The sequence below is a fragment of the Onthophagus taurus genome, chromosome 6 (genome assembly GCF_036711975.1).
Source record: "Onthophagus taurus isolate NC chromosome 6, IU_Otau_3.0, whole genome shotgun sequence".
NCBI lineage: Eukaryota > Metazoa > Arthropoda > Insecta > Coleoptera > Scarabaeidae > Onthophagus > Onthophagus taurus.
The window spans coordinates 21851249-21873085 of NC_091971.1; the positions used below are offsets into that span (position 1 = coordinate 21851249).

General features: G+C 35.9%; 2 protein-coding genes across 2 annotated transcripts; both read right to left on the bottom strand.

Moving 5' to 3' along the window:
* Positions 1-10242: 10242 nt before the first annotated feature.
* On the bottom strand, positions 10243-10797 carry LOC139429996 (uncharacterized). The gene has a single exon (XM_071196532.1). It carries the CDS (start codon positions 10795-10797, stop codon positions 10243-10245), a length of 555 nt encoding a protein of 184 aa, XP_071052633.1.
* A 774-nt stretch (positions 10798-11571) lies between these two features.
* On the bottom strand, positions 11572-12156 carry LOC111417563 (zinc finger MYM-type protein 1-like). The gene has a single exon (XM_023049884.2). It carries the CDS (start codon positions 12154-12156, stop codon positions 11572-11574), a length of 585 nt encoding a protein of 194 aa, XP_022905652.2.
* Between the last annotated feature and the right edge of the window lie 9681 nt (positions 12157-21837).

Here is a 21837-nt window from a genome sequence, read left to right on the forward strand (position 1 = left end):
ACACCTATATGGTAAATATAAAAAAGGGATTTGTTTGTCTTTTAGTCGTGAATGCAGAACATATTTACACGTAATTGAGATAAGCAAAAGAGATCTTGTACAGGGATCTGTGGCAGTTGTAGGTTCTACATGTAATCAAATGCAATAGCTGTAAGATCTCGTCGTTCTTTACATTTTTCTCATTTTTAAAGCATTATAGAACTTCTTCGCTAGTTTTTTGTGAATAAGCGTTTCAGCAACAGCGGCTCTTTTTGTATTATCTCCTAAAGATGGACGTTTGATTTTGAGGGCTAATTCCTCACACTTGTTGCATGCGTCTACTTGGGGACGGCCAAAATGCAAATCAAAATTGTCATGAAAGAACTTAATGTAATAACCGTATTTAATTTTTGTGCCTGGAAATTTTACGTCCTAAGTCGGCGACTTATGTTGTTTCAGCAGTAAACGACTGTGGCGACATGGTTCTAATTCGGTAACAGTTATTAGCACATAAGTTCTTTCAGCACCAAAGAGGTCGAAACTGTATGTTAACATGGATAACTCAAAATAGCCAAAAAGTGACTTAGGTTGTTTCAGTAATAAGCGATTCAATTATTACACTTAAAATTAATTGAAATATTAAACAATGTCATTATAAACATCATCATCGTTAGCATTCGTCATACTCATCACCTTTATCGTCACCATCAAACTAATTAGGAGGTCTTATCATACCTAATATGATTTTATTATTACGTTTTAGTTGTTTATGTGTTTTTCGCTTATTAGTCACAAGACAGTGACACTAGCATCTAGTTAAATAACAATATGTCAATATTTGTATTGATTCTCAATGTTTTCATGAGTATTCTCTTAATTTGCAATCATCCTTATGGCCTGCCTTAATGAAATCCTTTGATAATTATCCTGCGGCAGCGTTTCTGAACCTGTGGGGCGCCCCTTATTTTCAGTGGAGAAAAGGCATCATCTACTCATCACCCAACCCAAAATTCAAAGACAGATTTATTACTAAATTCTCTCTTGATTCTTGCAGTAAAGTCGATCAAGATTTCTTCTTCTACAATTGAGAGACCTTCGGGAGTAGTTCGAAATTTATCCCTAGCCCGCTCGTAACTTGCTACCAATTTGTCGTCAGCAAGAAAATACTTTTTAAAATTCTGTGCCAATACTAAATGACTTTCTATTATTACAAAAAGAACTTTCACATACTGTTCTTCTTCCTAGTATGTTTTGACACACTCATTCACATTTGCAAACATTTCTAGTTTTTTTTTGGTTCACATTTCTGCTCCACAGCTCCAACTTTCTACAAAAAGCACTAACTTTATCACTGCTATCCAACAGATGTGTCATCTTCTAGAAAAGTGGCAATTTCCTTTTTTAACTCATAAACACGTTGTAGAAATTTCATATCCTTGCAAAGTGCATTAAAGATTTTTGATTTTAGGGGTCTCATTTTTATGTAATTTACTACAGAATCTTTCAAAAATCGACATCGAACGTACACGTGCTGTGTTGTGCTCCGTGTTTGTTTGCTGGTTAATGAGTACCCTGTGCTTTTTTGGGCGGTTAATTTTTCACTCAAGGTATTGTTTTAGAGCAATTTTATCAATTTCTACACAAGAAGTTATCAATAATAGATAATTAACGATCTGTTTATAAAAATAAAATAATTTATCTTTTCCATACACGGAACTCGTTTACCTATCTCTTTCCACTTGTTTTTTGGGGTTCCTTTTCTTAATTCCCGCCGTGGCCCAACTTGCTGTGTGTTATTTTTAAAGTCTCCATGACGGGCCCCGTTGGAGTGAAACTTGTGTCCCGTGTATATTTCTCCCTATCCTTTTTTATTTAAATTTCCAGCAATATCCGATCGCATAATAATAATAGAAACGAAATCATGGCAATTATTTGCAAATGCTGTAGTACTAAATGTAAAGACGGAGAATATGTAAAATGCTTTGTCTGTAGTAATACGTTTGCCAATGCCTGTGCAGGTTTACCTGCGACCGATTCGCGCTTACTGCGATCTCGCGCAAATATTAAGTGGACTTGCGACGCTTGCGCAAGTTGCGATAATCCTTTGCAAGCTCTTAGATCCATTATAAATGATCTGGTAGCTGAGATGAAAACCTTATCAGATACTGTATCTGAATTGCGTGACAAGCAAAGTGTAGGGGCAATACCTCAGGAAAATACGATTGATGAGGTGATTGATGAAATAAATGAGCGTGAGCGTAGGGCACGGAATGTAATTGTTTCAAATGTGGTAGAGACTGATGATAGTATTCTAAAAGACGCGGTGCAAGTCATATTCAAAGATGTTCTTCGCGACCCCCCTCGTACTGAAAAAGTTTTTAGATTGGGGAAACCTTCAACCGAAGGAACAAATACTCGCCCAAGGCTTGTTAAAGTTATCTTTGAAAACAAATCTGACGCAAAACTAATTTTAAAGCGAGCTAACCAACTACGAAATTCTATAAATTTCAAAAATGTTTACATCGGATGTGATCGAACTCCACGCCAGCAGGATTATGAACGTAATATACGCCGTGAATTAAAACGTCGACTTGATAACGGCGAAAAGGATCTAAAAATACAATACACCAACGGATGTCCTCGTATAGTGAAGAAAAACTAGGTACCTCCCAACGGAAAGAGTATAGTATATATTATCAGAATACTCGTGGATTGAATACAAAAATCAATGAATTCTTTGCTTCCGTTGCTGCCTCGGATTTCGATATCGTAGCACTTAGTGAAACCTGGATCAAGGAGACGGTTCTTGATCGTGAGATCTTTCCAAATAAGTACGACATTTTTAGATGTAATCGACCTCATCGTAGAGGAGGAGGAGTGTTATTGGCTATCGATTCTAGTGTTGCTACTACTAATGCCATACTGACCACCTGCCCTGTTGAGAACATTGATTTGATAGCAGTACGAATTGAGTTAAAAAGGACAAAGTTATCATTGAATATTGTCGTTTGCTATTTTCCTCCTACTACGCCTGGAAGAATGTATGATTGCACTCTCGAACATCTTGAATCGCAGCTAGATATGTCTCTGGATACATTGATCCTAGGCGATTTTAATATTCCGTCACTTACCGCTATAAATAATGAACGAGCTATTACTCTCAGCAATTTTCTTAGTTTCAACGACCTGGTGCAATTGAATAATGTAGAAAATATTATCGGTAGAACTTTGGATTTAGTGCTTTCTTCATCAAACTTACATCTTAAAATCACTCGCTCGGATTTTACAATGGTACGGGAGGACAATTATCACCCGGCACTTTTGGTTAATATGGGGGTATCTCCTCCGTTGCATTCGACGGCTCAGAGTCTGCATGGTGATGCCCGATATTCTTTCAGGAGAGCTGATCTGCATAACCTATATGAAGCATTATTAAATGTCGATTGGAGTTACTTGCTATCTCAGTCGTCGGTTGAGCGTTCATGTGAGGTTTTTTATGGTGAGCTATACTCTGTTATGGACACGTATGTTCCTAAAGTCAGAAGGAAACACACAAGGTCGAGGTATCCTGTATGGTACACTACGGAACCGAATAGAATGCTTAAATTAAAAAAGCATTACCACAAATTGTACAGAAGGACCCATTGCAGTTATCATTACACAAGATATAGTCGCCTTCGCCGAGACTGTAAATCACGTATTCGGGATGACCGTCGTAGATATGTCGGGTCTTTGGAGAGAGATATAAAAGACAATCCTAAAAATTTTTGGCACTTTGTTAACATGAGTAGAAACATCTTGAACTCCCCAAGTATTCTAAAATGGAATGGTAAAACCATAACCGATTTACCTACTATAGTGAATTTATTTGCTTACCATTTCGAAAGTATGTATAGTCGTACCTCATTCGCTGCCTCCAATAGCCACCATATCAATCCTGTTATGACTGGGGTTTCTTTCGGTATCTCTGAAATTAGCTATGGCGAAATGGTGGAATCCTTCAATAGATTCAAGGCAAAAACTACAACCGGGCCTGATGGCATTCCTGCATTTATAGTTAAAGACTGTGCACCTGCATTTCCGCGACCACTGCAACATATTTTCAATCTAATTGTAAGGAACTCTGAATTTCCGGAAACCTGGAAATTGAGCAGAATTTGTCCTGTTTTCAAAAAAGGTGATAGGTGCTGTGTGATGAACTATCGGCCAATAGCTATTATAAATAACTTCGCGAAGCTGTTTGAACAAATCGTAGCATACAAGATGGAATTCTACACCAAAGCACGAATGTCTGAACATCACCATGGTTTCTGCAAAGGTAGATCCACAGCCACTAACCTGTTGAGTTTTACCGAATACGTATCTAGGGCACTAGATCGCCGTGGACAGGTGGATGTCATATACACGGATTTCTCACGGGCCTTCGATTGTTTAGACCTCTTCTTGTTGACGGAAAAGTTGGAGAAGTTTGGGTGTGATTGTTCTCTATACGGCTTCTGTCATCCTATGTGTCAAATCGAAGACAATACGTCGAGTTGGCTGGTATTAAATCGAGAAAAATAAGCGTTACTAGTGGCGTACCTCAAGGATCCATACTTGGCCCTCTACTGTTCAATATTTTTGTGAATGACTTACCAATGAGCTTTAGCACCAATGCCCTATTGTACGCAGGTGATCTGAAGTTGTTTACTACTATTGGTAGTGAACAGGATTGCATTTCACTTCAGTTGGACTTAAATAAACTCTATTCGTGGTGTACTACTAATAGATTGATTCTGAATACTTCCAAATGTCAGGTAATGACATATAGCCAGAAACGTAACACCATCAATTTTGATTATGAACTTGGGACTGACTGCCTATCGCGCATTTCTGTGGTGAGGGATCTCGGTGTATGGTTCGACACTGGTTTGTCTTTCAATGTACATGTTGACAAGACGTCGACGAACGCCCTCAGAACAATTGGATTTATAACGAGAAATAGTTTGGAATTTGCTCATATAAACACAATAATAAAACTCTACTTTACACTCGTAAGAAGCAAACTTGAATATTGCTGTATTGTTTGGTCACCATCTTATTTAAAGTACATCACCACCATCGAGAGGGTACAACGTAAATTTGTTAGATTCATGCATTTCCTGGACTTTGGTCATTATCCGCCTCGAAGGGAATTGAACTATCCATATCTCTCACATCGTTATGGACTCCAGAGCCTTGAAGACAGAAGGAAGTGTATGTCAGCAAGATTTGTTCGGGATGTGATGTCGGGTGTGGTGGTTGCATCGGGTGTTTTGTCGCAATTGAATATAAAAGTTCCGAGGTTTGGTGCTCGTGACTTTAATGTTTTTACTACCAATCGCGGTCACACAAATATTGGACTAAATTCCCCATTCAACAAATTAATGCGAGCTGCTAATACGACCGAATGTGTATCATTCTTCGATGTTTAACTTAGCAGTTTGTTAAATTGTTGTTATTTGATTTTTCATTTTTCATTGAATATGTTTTCTTTCTTTTTCTTTGTATATATTTACTTCTTATTATGTCAATTAATGTACGTTCTTAGGTTTAATTATGTTGTTTATAATATTATCTGGAAAACAAATTTCTGTCAGGACTCATTTCTTTGGAAGCCAGAGACTCTCTGTGGATCATGCAATGGGTCCAGATACATTGTGGATATTTTTATTTCACGAGTGCTTGTACACTTTGGAATCTTCCAGACATTATACGAACCCCTTATATTCCAACGCAATTCTTTCACTGTGCCTCATTAATAAAATCATTTAAAACATCAAACAAATCGGGTGCTGTTGCTTTGAGTTCTATAGGTTTGCAGAAAAGTAGTTCTTCTACTGCCGATATACCATCACAAAATCGGACATAGGCAATTAAATGAGCATATTGCTATCTGTTGCCTCGTAAAATTGAATCGAAAACAATTTGCTTAATTAACAACTTGTGGACACTAACACTCAGTGTATACTGCCTTAGATCAAAATCGCCATTTTTACTATTTCAAACCAATAAATTTTAAAAGTGCCTTCTTTGACGTAATGACAACAAAATACAATAGGCAGTATGTTAGCAAATCTTTCTATTAATTCTTTACCGATTCCAGTTCTTGCTGCTACCTCTACTTAGTTTTGGCCCATTTCCTATCAAACTCTGAAGCAGTTTCACTTTTCCTTTCCTTTACTTCTCTGTCATTTACTTTGCCATTTTCGCCAGCCACTTTTGTAACTACAATTTATATGTTATATGAAGGTGTCTTCATAGTAGACTCTATTTTTGACTTTCTGTAGCGTCTAATAACTATCTCTAGGAGTGGTATGTTTGGAACTGCCGTCCTTGACTTACACATCGTACAGACAACTCATTAACACGGAATAGAGCAACTTTAGGAATAACCCGAGTTGGATTCTATCTATGAGCCCTAACTTATATTTAAATATTTTGAAGTATTAAATACATAATATTAATAGTATGAGTTCCGTTATGACGAGATTTTACTGTATTTATTTATTTTGATATAAAATGAATTTTCTTGTAATCTTCTTTTTGCAGAATCAAGTAAACAAATAATATTAAAGACATAAAGATTTGTTCAAAGAGTGAATAGTAAAAGAGGATTTATAAATTGAAGCGTCGCCGTGGTAACGGGTCCGCGCTGTACATACTAAATCACGTTAGAACAAAGCGCGGGGAAAAACCTTCCACTCGGAATAATCCGGCAAACATACCGAATCCGAACATGCGAAATTTGAAAAGGACAAAGGGCGCGTACCTTCCCGTTCGAATCGACAAAGCCTCGGCTCTCTGCCGGGCCAAGCGCGGTCTCGAGTAAACTGTTTAAACGCGGTCCCGGTGCTTTTGTTCCCATTCCCGACCAATTAGTGGATCCGTAAAAGGCTCGTTAACTTATTATTCAATGCCTTACGAACGCTCAATCACCGAAAACAGTTCCTTATTAAATTTAAATCTTTTTATGTATTTATTTTTATTTAAAATTTACACCGTGCTGATCCTATTAAGATAAATCATGGGTGTTTTGGGAATCGGGGTTTTAGTTAGAACGTAATACATATAGTCACACATCTAGTTTTGGAGCTGATGTCAAAGGTTTTGCAAATCTGTTTGCAGAAGCAACAACAACCTAATCTATACGGTTTGTCCGTCTCGACCGCTCAATGATTGTTTACATTCCATTACGCGATATCTTTGCCTACGCCAAGTCCGGTAACGTGGGGGCACCCACCAGGCCAGCAGCCAGCAGAACCGGACTACTACGTAAAGGGTAACCGACCATATTTACAATGTCCCATGAATTCAGAGCAAACAGTATCATCTCTCTCCTCGTAGAACCCGTAGCGACGTCGTGTTTGCCAACGTTTGGCCCCGAACTCGGACTCAACCATCAAACGTCGCCGATGCCATCGTTTCGCGTACTCCAAGTCCCCACACCGATCATTTTCAATTGGGGTGATGCAAGACACACGTGTAGCTACAGCATTTAAAATAAATTACCCGCGGCAAATAATCTCAATCAGTTTCGACTTTAAAGGTGTGTTTTAGTTGAGGTTTGAAACGATTTAATCAAAAAGGGAATTTAGTTTGTTTACTTTTAATTAAAGCATTTAATTGGTTCAAGCAAAGTTATTTGTATGGGTTCAATAATAAAGCAGTTTCGTACTTTTTGAGTATATTATTTATTTATATTTCACTTAGTTTTAGTTATGGATGCTTTCTCATAAACCTATATTTTAATCACCTTATTGTACTCGATACAGCGATCAGTCAAACCTCTTTATCCGTAAAAATACCATAACACTTAAAGATTTAAAACACGCTTAATCCAATACTTAATGCTCGCCATGCGAAATTCTTACAGACATTTTTTATAATCCTATCAGAAATTTTTATTGAGGAATATTGAAAAGTGTTACAAGTTTAACTTAATAACTAGAGTTTAAATTTGCAGGATATCAGATGGCAGGGATACGACAACGGGTTATGAGGGGTATAGTGCAATTTAGAACTAAAAAATGTAATTGGCGAGCGTTCTGTATTCCATGTAGCAACATTCTCCCAATCTTGTTGTTAACGATGTGTCTAAAGCAAAGTAATAGTATATTGTCTTATATGGAAGAGAAGCAGTGCTTTTTATGGCGTGGTCTGTCGCTTAGCGACGAACGCAGTGAGTCGCTAATGACAGATGAGCCGTTAAAATTGTGGCGTGTCCGACAGTTTGCCGGACGAACGAAGTGAGTCCGGCAATGACGGACCAGCCACAAACGAATCTGCTTCTCTTCCGAATAAAACATAGTATTTTTTCTTCAAACGTTGCAAATAATTGCAATATAAATTTTAATAAATTTAATAAAATGACAATTAACTTATTTTCCAATACGGCGCTAAAGTGACATGTGCTTCAGCGCTATGGCGCTAAAGTGAAATTTACTTTAGCGCCATAACGCTGAAGTACTTTTTTGCTATGTTGATCTTACCAACCGTCGTTATGCAACAATGACTTACTTCTACCGCGAGTAAACACGACAACAAAGTTGTCATTTAATGACGTTTGAAGAAAAAAAAATTTATTTTTAATACGGAGAGTAGATACCTAAAATCCTATGAGGTTTAATTTGGGAGATGTACAAAGTTAAATTTGATTCCAAACTGTACTAACGTTTTAACGATGTTGCTAACGATATCAACTGCAGCAAGTGGCGAAAGGAGTTTCTCAATGTCAAAAATTTTACTTCTATATTATTTTTAAATTTGTTTTAATGTAATTAATGTTAAGTTGGCTTATTTTGAAAATAAAGGCATTTTGATTGTTTGTGCATTAACACACATTATAATAGTATTTAAAACTGTAAAAAATTAGATGGTTAACAATATATGCTGGTGCAAATATTTCTTAAAGGAGCATTTTAATGTGAAAGATCATGTTTTACGAGGTTTTCTTTTCGTGTTTTTTTAGAAAATAGACAGAATATCGTTATAACCTTTATCTTATTATATTGGAATTAAAAGTTTCTATAAATTAAAACAACACAATCAGATAGATTATTAAAAGTTAGGTTTAGAGCTACAGTCGTAACTACAATTAAGTAAAAACATGAAAAAGTTTTAAAATTGCAATCACTTCCAATTTCAATTTTCACCATGTTCTCGTTTGTGGTTCGTAAAGAAACTTTTACAAATGTGAGAATTTTAATAGAATTCTAGTTGTCGGCTGTAGACATACATCCCCCGAAAATGTGTGCGAAGTAACAAGACGATAGGTTCATTAATTTCTGAGAAAACATATGAACCAATCTTAACGGCATTGTTTTGAGAAAATCGCGTCTAAAGTTTTAAAACCATAGCACATCAAGATCATTGTACTTACTATGTTCTGCTATGCCTGGTCAATAGAGTAATCCTTTTCCCTCGAAGAAATCTTGCCGAACCGCCAGTTCTTCTCTTTTGACAATTCTGGCGTTCTTAGCAGCATCACTCGAAATAGTACCTTTCACTCGGAGAAGGAAGCTACAATTAAGAGCATCTTCATTGAAAGCAGAACTATTAACTTCAAAACAGAAATTAAATACCTAGGGGTAATACTAGACAGTAAATTAAATTGGAACTCCCACATAAACAAGGTGAGGAAAGAGGCCATTATGACTAACCAAATTAAACCACGAATGGCTGGCCCTATCAATCAGACCCATGGTCGCCTATGCCTTACTGGTTTGATGGCCAAAAACAAATCATAAGACAGCACAACAACAGCTGGCACAAATCCAGCGGATAGTGGTAAATGATATTTCAATGCCTGAAGCAGTTGTAAATAATTATTTTTTCCCATGGCACACTACAGTATAACACAAGTGACTTTAAGAGAATGTTCGGAAACTATTTTAATGTTTTTCTCTACTACAATTACATTTAATGTTGATGTATTGTCAGGGCCGGCGCGAGGCTTTTTTACGCCCTAGGCCAAACTGTCCTATCACGCCCTTTGATTTGTACAATATACAGCACAGAATACAGAATCATTTTCTATGTAGTCCAATTTAATGAACTAATAGCATAAATGAATAGGTAAAATATGAATAGGAAAAGAAATTTAAAAACTCTTTATAAAGAATAACATTGTCTAATATTTTATTAATACTAAAACATAATCGTATCGTTACTTCCAACAATATTAACATTTACGTCATAACATTGTAGATGCCGCACATTTCCCTTTGAAGGCAGGCCACAATATTAAAATGCTACTTTGCGTGCTTTCTCTTGTGCAAATAATGAAATTAATTCACAGAGGTCCAGATTGTAAGCCAGTTCTTGCTCTATTGATATTGTCGCTAATCCAACTAATCTTTCTTCAGTCATCGTTGAGCGCAAGTACGTTTTAATTAATTTCAATCTAGAAAAACTGCGCTCTCCACTTGCTACAGAAACAGGGAGAGTTAATAAAATCCTTAACGTCGCGTTAAGGATTTTATTAGGAACTAAGTAAATATTAGGGACGCTATTCTGGAGATCATGCCTTAAAGTGAAAAAAAGAACTTCAGATGGGCCCATTACTTTTGGAAGTCTTCGAGACACACTTTGAAGTTCCCAGCATAAGTCTTCTCCATCAATGTCTTTACAGGAATTATGCGTTAAGGCACTTTCAAACTTTTTGCATTGCATAAGAATATCAGCTTCGTTTTTATCCTTTAAGTTAAAAATATCGTAAAGAAACCCAAATAAAGCACAATACTCTTGCATTTGATTAAATCTTTCCTGTATTGCATTTACTGCATTATCTATAATCATATAATAGAATGATATTTTATAGTTTTGTTTGGGATCTTGTATTGATACACCTTCGGCTTCATAATCAAACTGTTTTAGGAAAATTTGCATCAATATCGAGTTCGTTTGCCAGAAGTGTAGCATCTGATAAATTTTTTTCGAAGTTTTCATCTGATCGACAACTTAATAACAAGATAATTCTTTGTAACTTCCAGCTGTTTCGTACATACAAATATGTCTGCATTCTTATTTTGCAGTAATTTGCTTGTAATGTTGATTTCGAAAAGAATATTGTACCACGTAATAAGTGACACTAGAAATTTAAATGTACTTATACCATCTGCAATTCCTTTTGCTTCCACGCGCATGATGTTTCCACTGTAACCTGCTGGATTTGGGTCATTATAAATATCCATAAGGGCGTCATATATTTTCGAAATTTGAAATCGCAGCGGCTTCAACGCATCGATACGGCTTTCCCAACGTGTATCACTCAGGGGTTTGATAGTTAAATTTGCTGCATGTTTTTGAAGAATGTGCCAACGTTTTGTAGAACCAGCGAAAAAAGTATAAATTTTTTGTACAATGTTAAAAAAATTTGTAGCCTCTAGGGAACAGCTCACAGCATCATTCACCACTAAATTCAAGGAATGGGCATTGCATGGAACAAAGAATGCGCGTGGGTTTTTTTCAATGATTTTTCGTTGAACTCCATTTATTTTGCCTTTCATGTTGCTTCCGTCATCGTATCCTTGCCCTCGTAAGTTATCAATTTGTAATCCCATTTGCTCGAGTTCATCCACGATTGTTTTTGATATGAAAATGCTCCCGTATGACCACGTCAGGTTGTTGTGTTTCTTCATCCATTACATCAACAAATCTTATTATAATTGTCATTTGTTCCGTATGACTGATGTCAGAAGTACAATCCAATATGATTGAATAATATTTGGCTAATTTAGCACTATTCAAAATTTTTGCTCTTATAGCTCGTGATAGCAGTTGTATAAGTTCATTCTGAATATCCTTGCCGAGATAATGAACAAATAATTTAGCATCTTTAACTTTTTGCAAATGTTCATTCATGACCGGATCGAATAATGCAAGATATTCAATAAATTTTAAATAGTTGCCGTTATTATGGTCATATAATTTATCCTTTGAACCGCGAAAGGCCAAGTTTTGTCCACCCAGAGTTTTCACCAAGGCTATTAAACGATGTAAAATTTGTTTCCAATAGCTCTCCTGTTGTTTAATTTTCTTTTGGTGCATGACGTCAATGGTTTTATTTTCACGTAGGCGAACTTCTAATTCTCGCCAAACTTGACAATTGTCAATGTGATTTACATTGCGCTCATGGGAAGAGAGGATGGTGCTCATGTTTTTCCAGTCGTTACTTCCTTCTCGGCACAGTGAGGTATATGCAGATTTTTGTTTTTTCTTGAATAACTTGCAGCAAAAACATACAATTGTGTTATTTGATGGAGAATAAACTAACCATTTCCTTGGTATTTTTTCTCCATTACACATTTGTCTATTGAAGTGAACCGTGGTAAACCTACGGTGGTTTTTATCTTTTGGGATACTGACTTGGAATATTTTGTTGAGGGCCGCGTGAGACAATCATTTGTCGCAAATGATCATTTATAGAATCAGGCCAGGTACCAGGATCGTCATAATCAATGGAAACGTATGCCGATGTATTTGATGTTCCTTCATCCTTTAAATTTTCACCGTGTACTGCTTCTGTTCCCTGCTCCGTAGTAGAAGTACTGCATTCACTTGTCTCTGTTAGAATATCCGTATTTTCTTTATCTTCTCTGTGAAGAAAAACAAGGAGAGATCTTTTTAATTTGGCACTTTCTTTCTCTTTTTCCGCTTTCCGTTTTCGGTTTTGCGACCCAGAAGGTCGCTTAGGCTTACTAGCATCAGCCATGACAGTTCTATTGAAAGAATACTTTGATTATTCTTGAAAAGCGAACATCACCTATTGCAAGTGGTATTCATAGAACACTTTTGGAGGAAGACATCGATAGGTTTTTAACAGAACGCAGAACACCGTAAACGACATTGAGAAAAATTTACAAGAATCGATTTTTTAACTGCTTTATCTTACAGCATGTTTATGTTTTAAAAAAAAAAAAAAGTATTGTACATTAATGGATTCAGAAAAAAAATCTTTATCCAATAACGTGAAGAAAATCATACCGAGCAATTGAAAATCACAAGTTGATAATCGCTTGAAACGGAAGATGACGTTGGAAAAAGTTTATTTGTAGTATGAATCATAATATTCATCAAACCTTTCTATTTGATAACTCGCTCATGAAAATCGGAATATAACTGACAGAGTTACAGCTTGCGGCATTCTTGTGTGACAACCTGTATATAAAAGGAAGTAGCTTTAAGTGCCTTATCACTAAAAACATGCTGTTCACCCAAACTGATGCAGGGTAACCTCAGAGGACCTCGAAATCCTCAAAGACCCATGTCTAAATTACTTGATTGTAATTAAAACGGACCTTATACTGAGAGAATACAATTTCGACCAGCCCTATAAGGTCATATTTGGAAGCAGGGATGATTGGACAAAGGGTGAGCCTCAACTAAAAAGAGGAGCCCTTGCCTGATACACGGATGCTTCAAACACAGTTGGATCCGGAGCAGATATGGGCATTAGCGGACCAAATTACCGCATTAAATTGCCCCTCGGCTCGGACATAACATTTTTCAAGCAGAAGTACTTGCTATAAACTTGTGCACCGCTTTGAATCTACAAAAGGGACAGAAAGGTGCATCCATAAACATTTTCACAGACAGTCGGGCCGCCCTAAAGGCAATTCAGGCCTACACTTGTGACTCCGCACTGATCAGAGAGTGTATCAGCAACTTGGGAGAACACGCTAGAGGTAATGATGTAACCCTATGGTGGGTTCCAGGTCACAGAGACATTGAGGGCAATGAGAAGGCGGACAAGCTGGCCAAAGAGGCAGCGAAAACGTCTTTCACTGGACCCCAACCCGGTTGTGGACTTCGGTTGGGGGGCCTCAAAGGTAGCCTTACGCTGGAACGAACTTCCAGGTCACAGACAAGCGAAAACCATGATAACTTCGTCGCAAAACAAAACCCAAGAGGTTTTATGTCTTAGCATAAATACCACGTCTTCCACATTGAACAAACTGAGGATCAAACTTGTCGACTTTGTAATTGCGTTGCCAGATTCCGCCTAAGACACAAAATTTTCGATAAAGATCTTTTGACACCTACCGACATAAAGGAACAAGACCTTGGAACAATACTAAGTTCATTATGGACCTACATAGGTCGCGGTGACGAAAAGGCTGCTCCCCTCAGCCCAGCAGCAATAATAATAATAATAGCAGCATCAGACATACGTTCTTTAAAAATTGAAGTTGCAAGAAATTTACAATTCCTACAGTCTTGACACCACAACGCACACATTTTGGAGCAACAGACCAAACAAGGGAATTTAGTGAGTCGTTGTTGTTTTTAGTATCTGCTCCTAGGCATCTTATGTCATGATGAAACGTACTAAGGGTACGTTTATGTTGAAGCTGCGATAAACGATAAGAGCGATGATACTAGCGAAACAAAAAAATAGTTGAGCGACGATACTAGCGAAACAAAAACTTAGTTGAGCGACGAGTTGAGACACCTGTCACCATATACTAATTTATAAAATGGAGATGTGAAACTTCTGTTTATTACACATTTTAAGCTTAATTCTTTTTTAGATAAATGAAAAACGTTTGTAACTCAGCTAGCTAGCTTGATACAAAAATATCCTTAATATTCAAAAAGCCTTAAGCAATTTTTCTACTACGTCATTATCATTGTAATGTTATATTATATGTTTTTTTATGAAAATTTAACCATTGGAGTCAATACGTCTCTTACGTGACAATACTTATTACAAATTTATGAATTTAAACAAATTAACAATTTTTACATATTATTAAATACTCTTGTGCCTTCAACGCTTCTTCTCTGCATTTTCCAGTATTAATCATTCTTTTCCTAGCTGCTTAAGAAATCCTGTTTTTTTGTAACCTTTTTAGTTTTTTAATCTTTTTTATATGAATCCATATAACATACGTTCAATGCACAATGTCTATCAAGATATAAAATTGCCAATGGTCATCTTAATTATTATTCTTCTTAATTATTATAAATTGGTGCATAGTGGCCACACGTAACTTAGTAGTCAATTTGTGGCGTTTTCTTTTCATCATTAGACATTTCACGCTTATGGTGCATATTTGATACAGAGTGTTATAGACAGATAGAAGAAAAGAACTTCCCTTTTTTTAGAACAGTAGAAGACTAACATGGTTTTATCTTGGTAAATTTTTTTTTAATACACGTTCCTATCCCGCATGGTCAATCCATGATCAATCTTCGAGAAAGTTCAATTTATTTTTTTAATTTTTTTTTCTAATTCTGTACGTAGTCATTTCACCTATGTGCTGCTCTCCAATTTATCTGATGTATAAATCTGATCAAATCAAAACTTAAAGCTTAGCTAATTGTAGTGAATCTGTTTCTAGTCATAGTCTGGTTTAAGATGGATCGTCCATCTTCTCAATTCTATAAATTCGTCACTGGATTTGTAAACTTTATCAATATAAACCAACCAATAAATAAACATCAGCATTCTGATGGATGCTGATGTTTTCCATAAGGCATAATTCGTCTTGCAACTCTCTGCATTGATACGCTGAACGATTTGGTTGATAATCTTATCTCTTATCAATGCAGTTCCTTAAACGATGAAGCACTTCCATCGGTTTACAAACGCCAAATACACATTTACCTTGAAAGAGTATATCATTTTATTAGAAAAGTAGGTCATTGAGATAAGCAATAAATTATCGAATATAATAGAAAGCAGCCAATTACTATTTTTGTCAAAAGCTTTATTCTTTTTACCAATAATCACAAGTGGAATTTATAAATGTAACTTGTCGATAAAGTGAATGATATAAATCCCTTATATTTAATGTCATTTTTTTTGGTTTGGTTGTAAAATGTACCATGTTTTGCAGTGCTCTGTTTAAAAAATGACTACGTATTTCAAACAATACTGTATGGTGAAGCGTCTGCATTTGCATATAGAGAAAGTGGCTAGAACTACCATTTACTGATTTAAGCAATATGCTCAAAACTGTTCCGACATGTCCTACCAATGGGCTGCGGAAGACAATATAAGCACTGATACTGTGCTATCAATGCCGTCAGATTTGGCGGGATCACTATCAGTGATTAATGCTCAATACCAGATTGTACTGCCTGAACGGCGGTCCTGTATCGAAAATGAAAATTCTCTGGTTCGGCAGATATTCGCATGTTCACAGATGGATCAAAAACGCTGGAAGGGATCGGAGCAGGAGTATACTGCCAGACAACTCGAATTAAGCAAGCTTACAGCATCGGTACGTACTGTACTGTAATCCAGGCGGAAGTATTTGCTATTGACATGGGTGCTAAAATCCTTCTTGAGAGATGGGTGAAGAACATGACAGTACGACTCTTCTTAGACAGTCAAGCCACTCTCCAGGCGCTGCAAGCCGTGAAAACGGTGTCGACTCTGGTTAATGATTGCAAGAGATTAAACACACTGAGTTGTGATAACAGAGTTTCTCTGATCTGGGTCCCGGGTGCGTTTGTGGGGCCAGAACCAGCAGTTGGTGTATCAACACTATGGAATGTTTGCCCATGCGACATGATGAGTACAAACAATCTTGAATTATCGTTTTCCTAATAAATAGATTAAGTCTACTGGAGTACTCTGTCGCTCTATTTGACAAAATCAAACTCCTCCGGTTTCCCGACATAACTCTAATCAAATTTTGGCGGTATGTGTTTATAAAAGTAAAGATATTTTTTACTATACCTGTAGAGGTCGATGATAAGTCTAACTAGTTTCGGCTTTATGCCATCCTCAGGGACTATGTACCACGTTCTCAACTAAATATAAATCGAACGTTTTAAATGTAAATTGAACTTTCAAGACTTTTAACGTTAATAAGTAACCTTGTTTCTATTTTATTTTATTTTAATTTATTTTGATTGTGTATTATATCTGTTAAAAACAATTTATCGAATATGAAATTTGATATTTTAATCTCTTTGACATACTCTCTGAGAATGGCATAAAGCCGAAAATAATCAGACTAGAATTGTTACCAGTTAAAAAGTACATAGAAATGATATTTTTTCTCTTTATAAAAATTTTTGTTGGGATTTTAGTATTCTTCATTTTTGTCTAATGTTTGAGTACAGAACACATATCTGAAGATTGAGGAGGGAATATTGACTCACTCTGTATATTTAATGCAATTTTTCTCAAAAATTTGTTAATAACTCATAAATAAATAATTATCGGGAAGTATGTGTGTTATTGTTACAACATTAAAATGATAATATGCATGCCAGCTGACAGTAATCATCGCTTGAGAAGTGTATGTACTGTGTAAAGCACTGTAAATTTGAACGACAAGCAACTAGACACGCACAACTGTAGATTATGTTATAGCATAGTTCAATTTAAAAACAAAAATAATAATATAAAAAATACTTAATCAAAATATAACATTATAATATTATTTAATTATTATTAATTAACATTCATTCAATTTTATTTAATAAATGAAATAACTGTGACATACATATATTATGTAAATGTGAATAAATGTGACATACAGTTCCGAAATTTTTTGACCAAACATCAAGAGAAAATACACGAATAATGTTTTAATTTTATGTTAAAAATATATGTATATTCTAACATATGGACTATTTTATGGTAGTGGCCAGTCAATTTCACGTATCAAACTAATGTTACTTTTTTTTAATACTCATTACTCTGCAAGAATGAGTGAATCCACTTATACACGAAGTAACGCCGGAAAACGATGTGTCATTTCCAGATTATGTAAATTTTACTCTAGTGAGATGCTATTCTTGTTTCTAACAATGCAATATCTCGAAGAATTCAAGGTAAGTCTTAAGATGTTGAAATAGCAGCAATATTAAGTACAAATGAGATTAGTAAAATTCTATCTAAATCACTGTAACAGTGATGACCTACTGATGTATGGTACTTTCACGACATGCATATCACAGTCCGCTGGCGCTGCACTATACGTTAAGGCCTGTATTCAAAGAGCACGAAAGGTTTTGCTCGTTTACGGAAAATACGGCTATCAAGAACGCTTCAGAGACAAACTAAACTGAATGTTTTCAACGGTTGTGTTAAATCAGTTCTACTTTACGGAAGGCGAAACCTGGCTCGTTATAAAGCTCGTACTGAAGATATAAAAAGTAAGCTAACAAATATTCTGGCCACGAGTTATTTCAAATGATCAGTAATGGGAAATGACTGTGCAATCTAGTGTAAACAATGAAGTAAAACGGCAAAAGTACGGATAGATTGGACACGCGTTGAGAAGAGACATAAATGAGTCTGGTCATAAAATCCTAGAATGGAATCCTCTTGGTACCGGGACACGTGGAAGACCCAAAATGACATGAAGGAGAATAGTAGAAAAAGAAATCAACAAAGTCTTAATTCCGCAAATGTGACAAGTAAGCCTATGAGTCACCAGGTCGCCATAATACCATTCATGACAAGGTAGTAAAGCGATGAAAGCACAAATGTTGTTAACTTCTTTTCAGTCGTATCACGAAAGGCACCTTAATCATCAATTGGAGCCATGAATTGAAACTTATTCTTTTATAAAGCTGTGGAAGTCGTTAATTTTAGAATGTCGAGGCTTGCAATCTCAAGAAGGTTCTGTGTTGGGTGTTAGGTTAGGCATCAGGTACGAGTTTTTTTTAAGCAATCGTTTCAAGTGGTAATTCAACCTGCACAAATAAAATATTCTTATTTTTAAAAATGCTTTCCAAAACTAGTGGATTCTAAATCAATTTAAAGACGAATACTTATGGAATGCCGATATTGTTTTCCATGTTTTTCATAATTATAAAAGTTCATACACCGCATTATTTGCTTATCTCATCAAAGTCCAAATTTATATGAAAAAGGATCTGTATCATGTTAACAAACGCACATATCCATCAAAATGTCAAAGCCGAATTTTACATGATTAAATTACTTTCTCTTTATACCCTATCTATATGCAGCAAAGTAGAAAAGGGTTTGCTCAAAAGGAAAGTATATATTTTAGGAAAAGTGTTAAATGTTGAGGGGAAAACATTCTTTTTGCTGCATAGCGTTTTCTTCTTGTGCTGCCAATAATACCGTATACAGCTCGCGAGGTTGTACTTTGGCTTTGCTGTACGTTGAAGTGTTGTCGCGATTTATTAACGGGGTGCTTTGCTAAACCACTGCAAATTATTTTTTTTACGGAAAAAACTTCGAAGTTCTTAATATGTTGGCTTGAACAAAATGAATTAAGCTAGATTAGTATTCTGAACATCAATTATATGTATATGCCATGGCATAAACGCAACTTCTCACTTTACATTCATGTTGCTACTGAAGTATCATTTTGATGCAGCTAACTAGTTCTTGAATGATGTAGATTAAATCTAATTTTTGTAATATCATTCAAAATGGATTGTGTAGCATAATAAAATACTGCAATAATCCTATACTAATACTATTGCAGACTAACTTCCTGTAGAATCCTTAGAATATTGCTCCAAAGTCATAATGTTCACAGAAAAATAATTTGCAAATTTGAAAACTGTTAAACACTGTTAAGGCTATCAAGTTAAAAAGTTTGGATCTTTTACTAATCTGCAATTCGTTATGACCTTATAAATAAATTATGTAAACGTTGCACTTCGGTTGTAAGACATTTATGTATATTGACATAACTTTTGCAAAAGTAATTTTCTGTCTACTAGGTAACAAAATTTAACTTAATATGTTGTCTACACCAGCAGATGTATACCATTTTCGAATTTTCGATGTTAAACCTCCACTGATACAATATCTGTGTATGAATTAATGAATCGATTAGTGTTCCCAGCGCATCCACCATTTCATTAAAAAAAATTTACTCAAATTACAAATTTACAAAATGCCATTACGGTGATAATGATTGCATTATTGAGTATGCTAAGACGACGCCCGAAGGTTGGACCAGCTCGCGCCCTTTTTCCCCCCTTCGATTCAGCGCTCCGCCCCAACATAAACCGTCCGAGAAGTATTAATTAGAAGTTTAGTAAATATTAAAACTTCGCTAATGAACTGTAATTGAGTTTGTTCGCCCTCTTAACGAATATATTGATTGCGTCGCCCCTTTTCTCTCTCACTCTACCTCTTTCTTCAGCCTACTTAGTGACTATACAGCTCTCAATAATAAAAGATTTGGAATTCCATCGTGTGAATATGTAGAGTACCAACGAAGATGTTAAACTTCGATAAGAAAAAGGGAGAATTTCGAATTTTGCCGAAGGTGAAGGAGGTGTGTCGAATAATAACCGCCTTTCGTATCTGATTCATTGCAGTTAAGTACAGGGCGAAGCCGCCGCTTGAGCCCCAGGCGAAGACGTCCCCCTTCGCGAAGACATTGCCGTCTGTACACCTTCGTCGATCGAAACGAAATTTTAACACGCCGAATTTCGTTTTGAAACCCTTTTCGTTTTATTATTCGGTGTGGCTTCAGGGTACTTCCCTGCTGTCGTCCCCCTTTTCGCGAATCGACCGCGTGTTGTAACTCCCCCCCTCTTTCTAATCTGCATAAGGCATAAATTTTATCGGTAATCTCGCTCCCCTCCCTTGTAAACAAGTAATTTATTGCGCATAATTACAACGGAACTTTAATTATTTGTACATGCAAATGTTCACCTGTGGACGTTTACGCTGAAAAGAGATTTGCATTGCGCAAAGTTTTTACTTTGTTGTGTGTTACGGGAACGAAACCGTAAATTTAAAAGTCCACCGTAAAACGACGGAATCGTTTTTACTTTTTTGGAAGACGAAAATTTTAAACTGTCGTTTTCTTTTTTAATTTAAATTAAAAATTTATTATGAAAACGAAATTTGTTGCTTTTAAAGTATTAAACTTTTAAGTCGACACGAAAACGGTAATATAAACTGTACATACAGTTTTTACAACCCCCAAAGGGTATTCCCGGTGGAGTGTAAATGAATTTTAAGACGTTACATTACGTCCTCCTAAAACCATCGTCGCGTAGAAACTCTATTTTATTTCTTTTCCAATATGAAAAGTTAACCGTTTCGCTTAATGGAGTTTTGCATCGGTAAGTGGCACCATCTGGTCCATTCAAAACGAATGCTGGGACGAATTTTAAAGGAAGAATAGCGTAAAAAGAACAATTCGACAGTCTGTTTGTGACTAAATTTGATATGACCCCGTTTTAATTGAATGAAAGCTTTTAAAAACGAACAGTAAAAGGAGTAGAATCAAGGTGGGATTAACCTATTTTAGAGCAAACATTTCTTTTTCAATAACGATATTTCAATGAGACTTCTAGACAATTAACAGGTTTTAAATACAATACAAAGCGAAATAAGTGGAAGACTTATCTTAAATTAAAAAGATAAAAGAAGAAAATGAACAACTCAAAGATAAAGTGGAGAAATAAGAGAAAAGAATACGATATATAAAATTAGAAAATATGCTATATTATACAGATTTTCTGACAACTTTCTCACAACGCTGCGCTAATTGCTAACTCAAGGGATAACCTGCCCAACTACACAGGCACTAACAAGCGGCCGATGCTCTGAATATTCCAGCCTCTACTTTATGTCTCTACATTTCTCTACTAAGGGAGCTAACAAAATGTAAGATGGTAGCAAACAACACTTCCATGGAACAGATGATGGAATTTTACGACTTGGGGGTGCACATCTCAAGCACTCACGATCCTGTAAACGATCTGAGCAGCCACATCAACAAAGGGATTGCTAATTTTAGGCTACCTATGAGACACTGTTTGGTTGAATAATAGATAGTAAAGTGCGAATAAACAAAACCTCCCAACAATGATTTATTGCAGTGAAATACTCGGAGATACAAAGAAAACTAAGATCATGTTGAG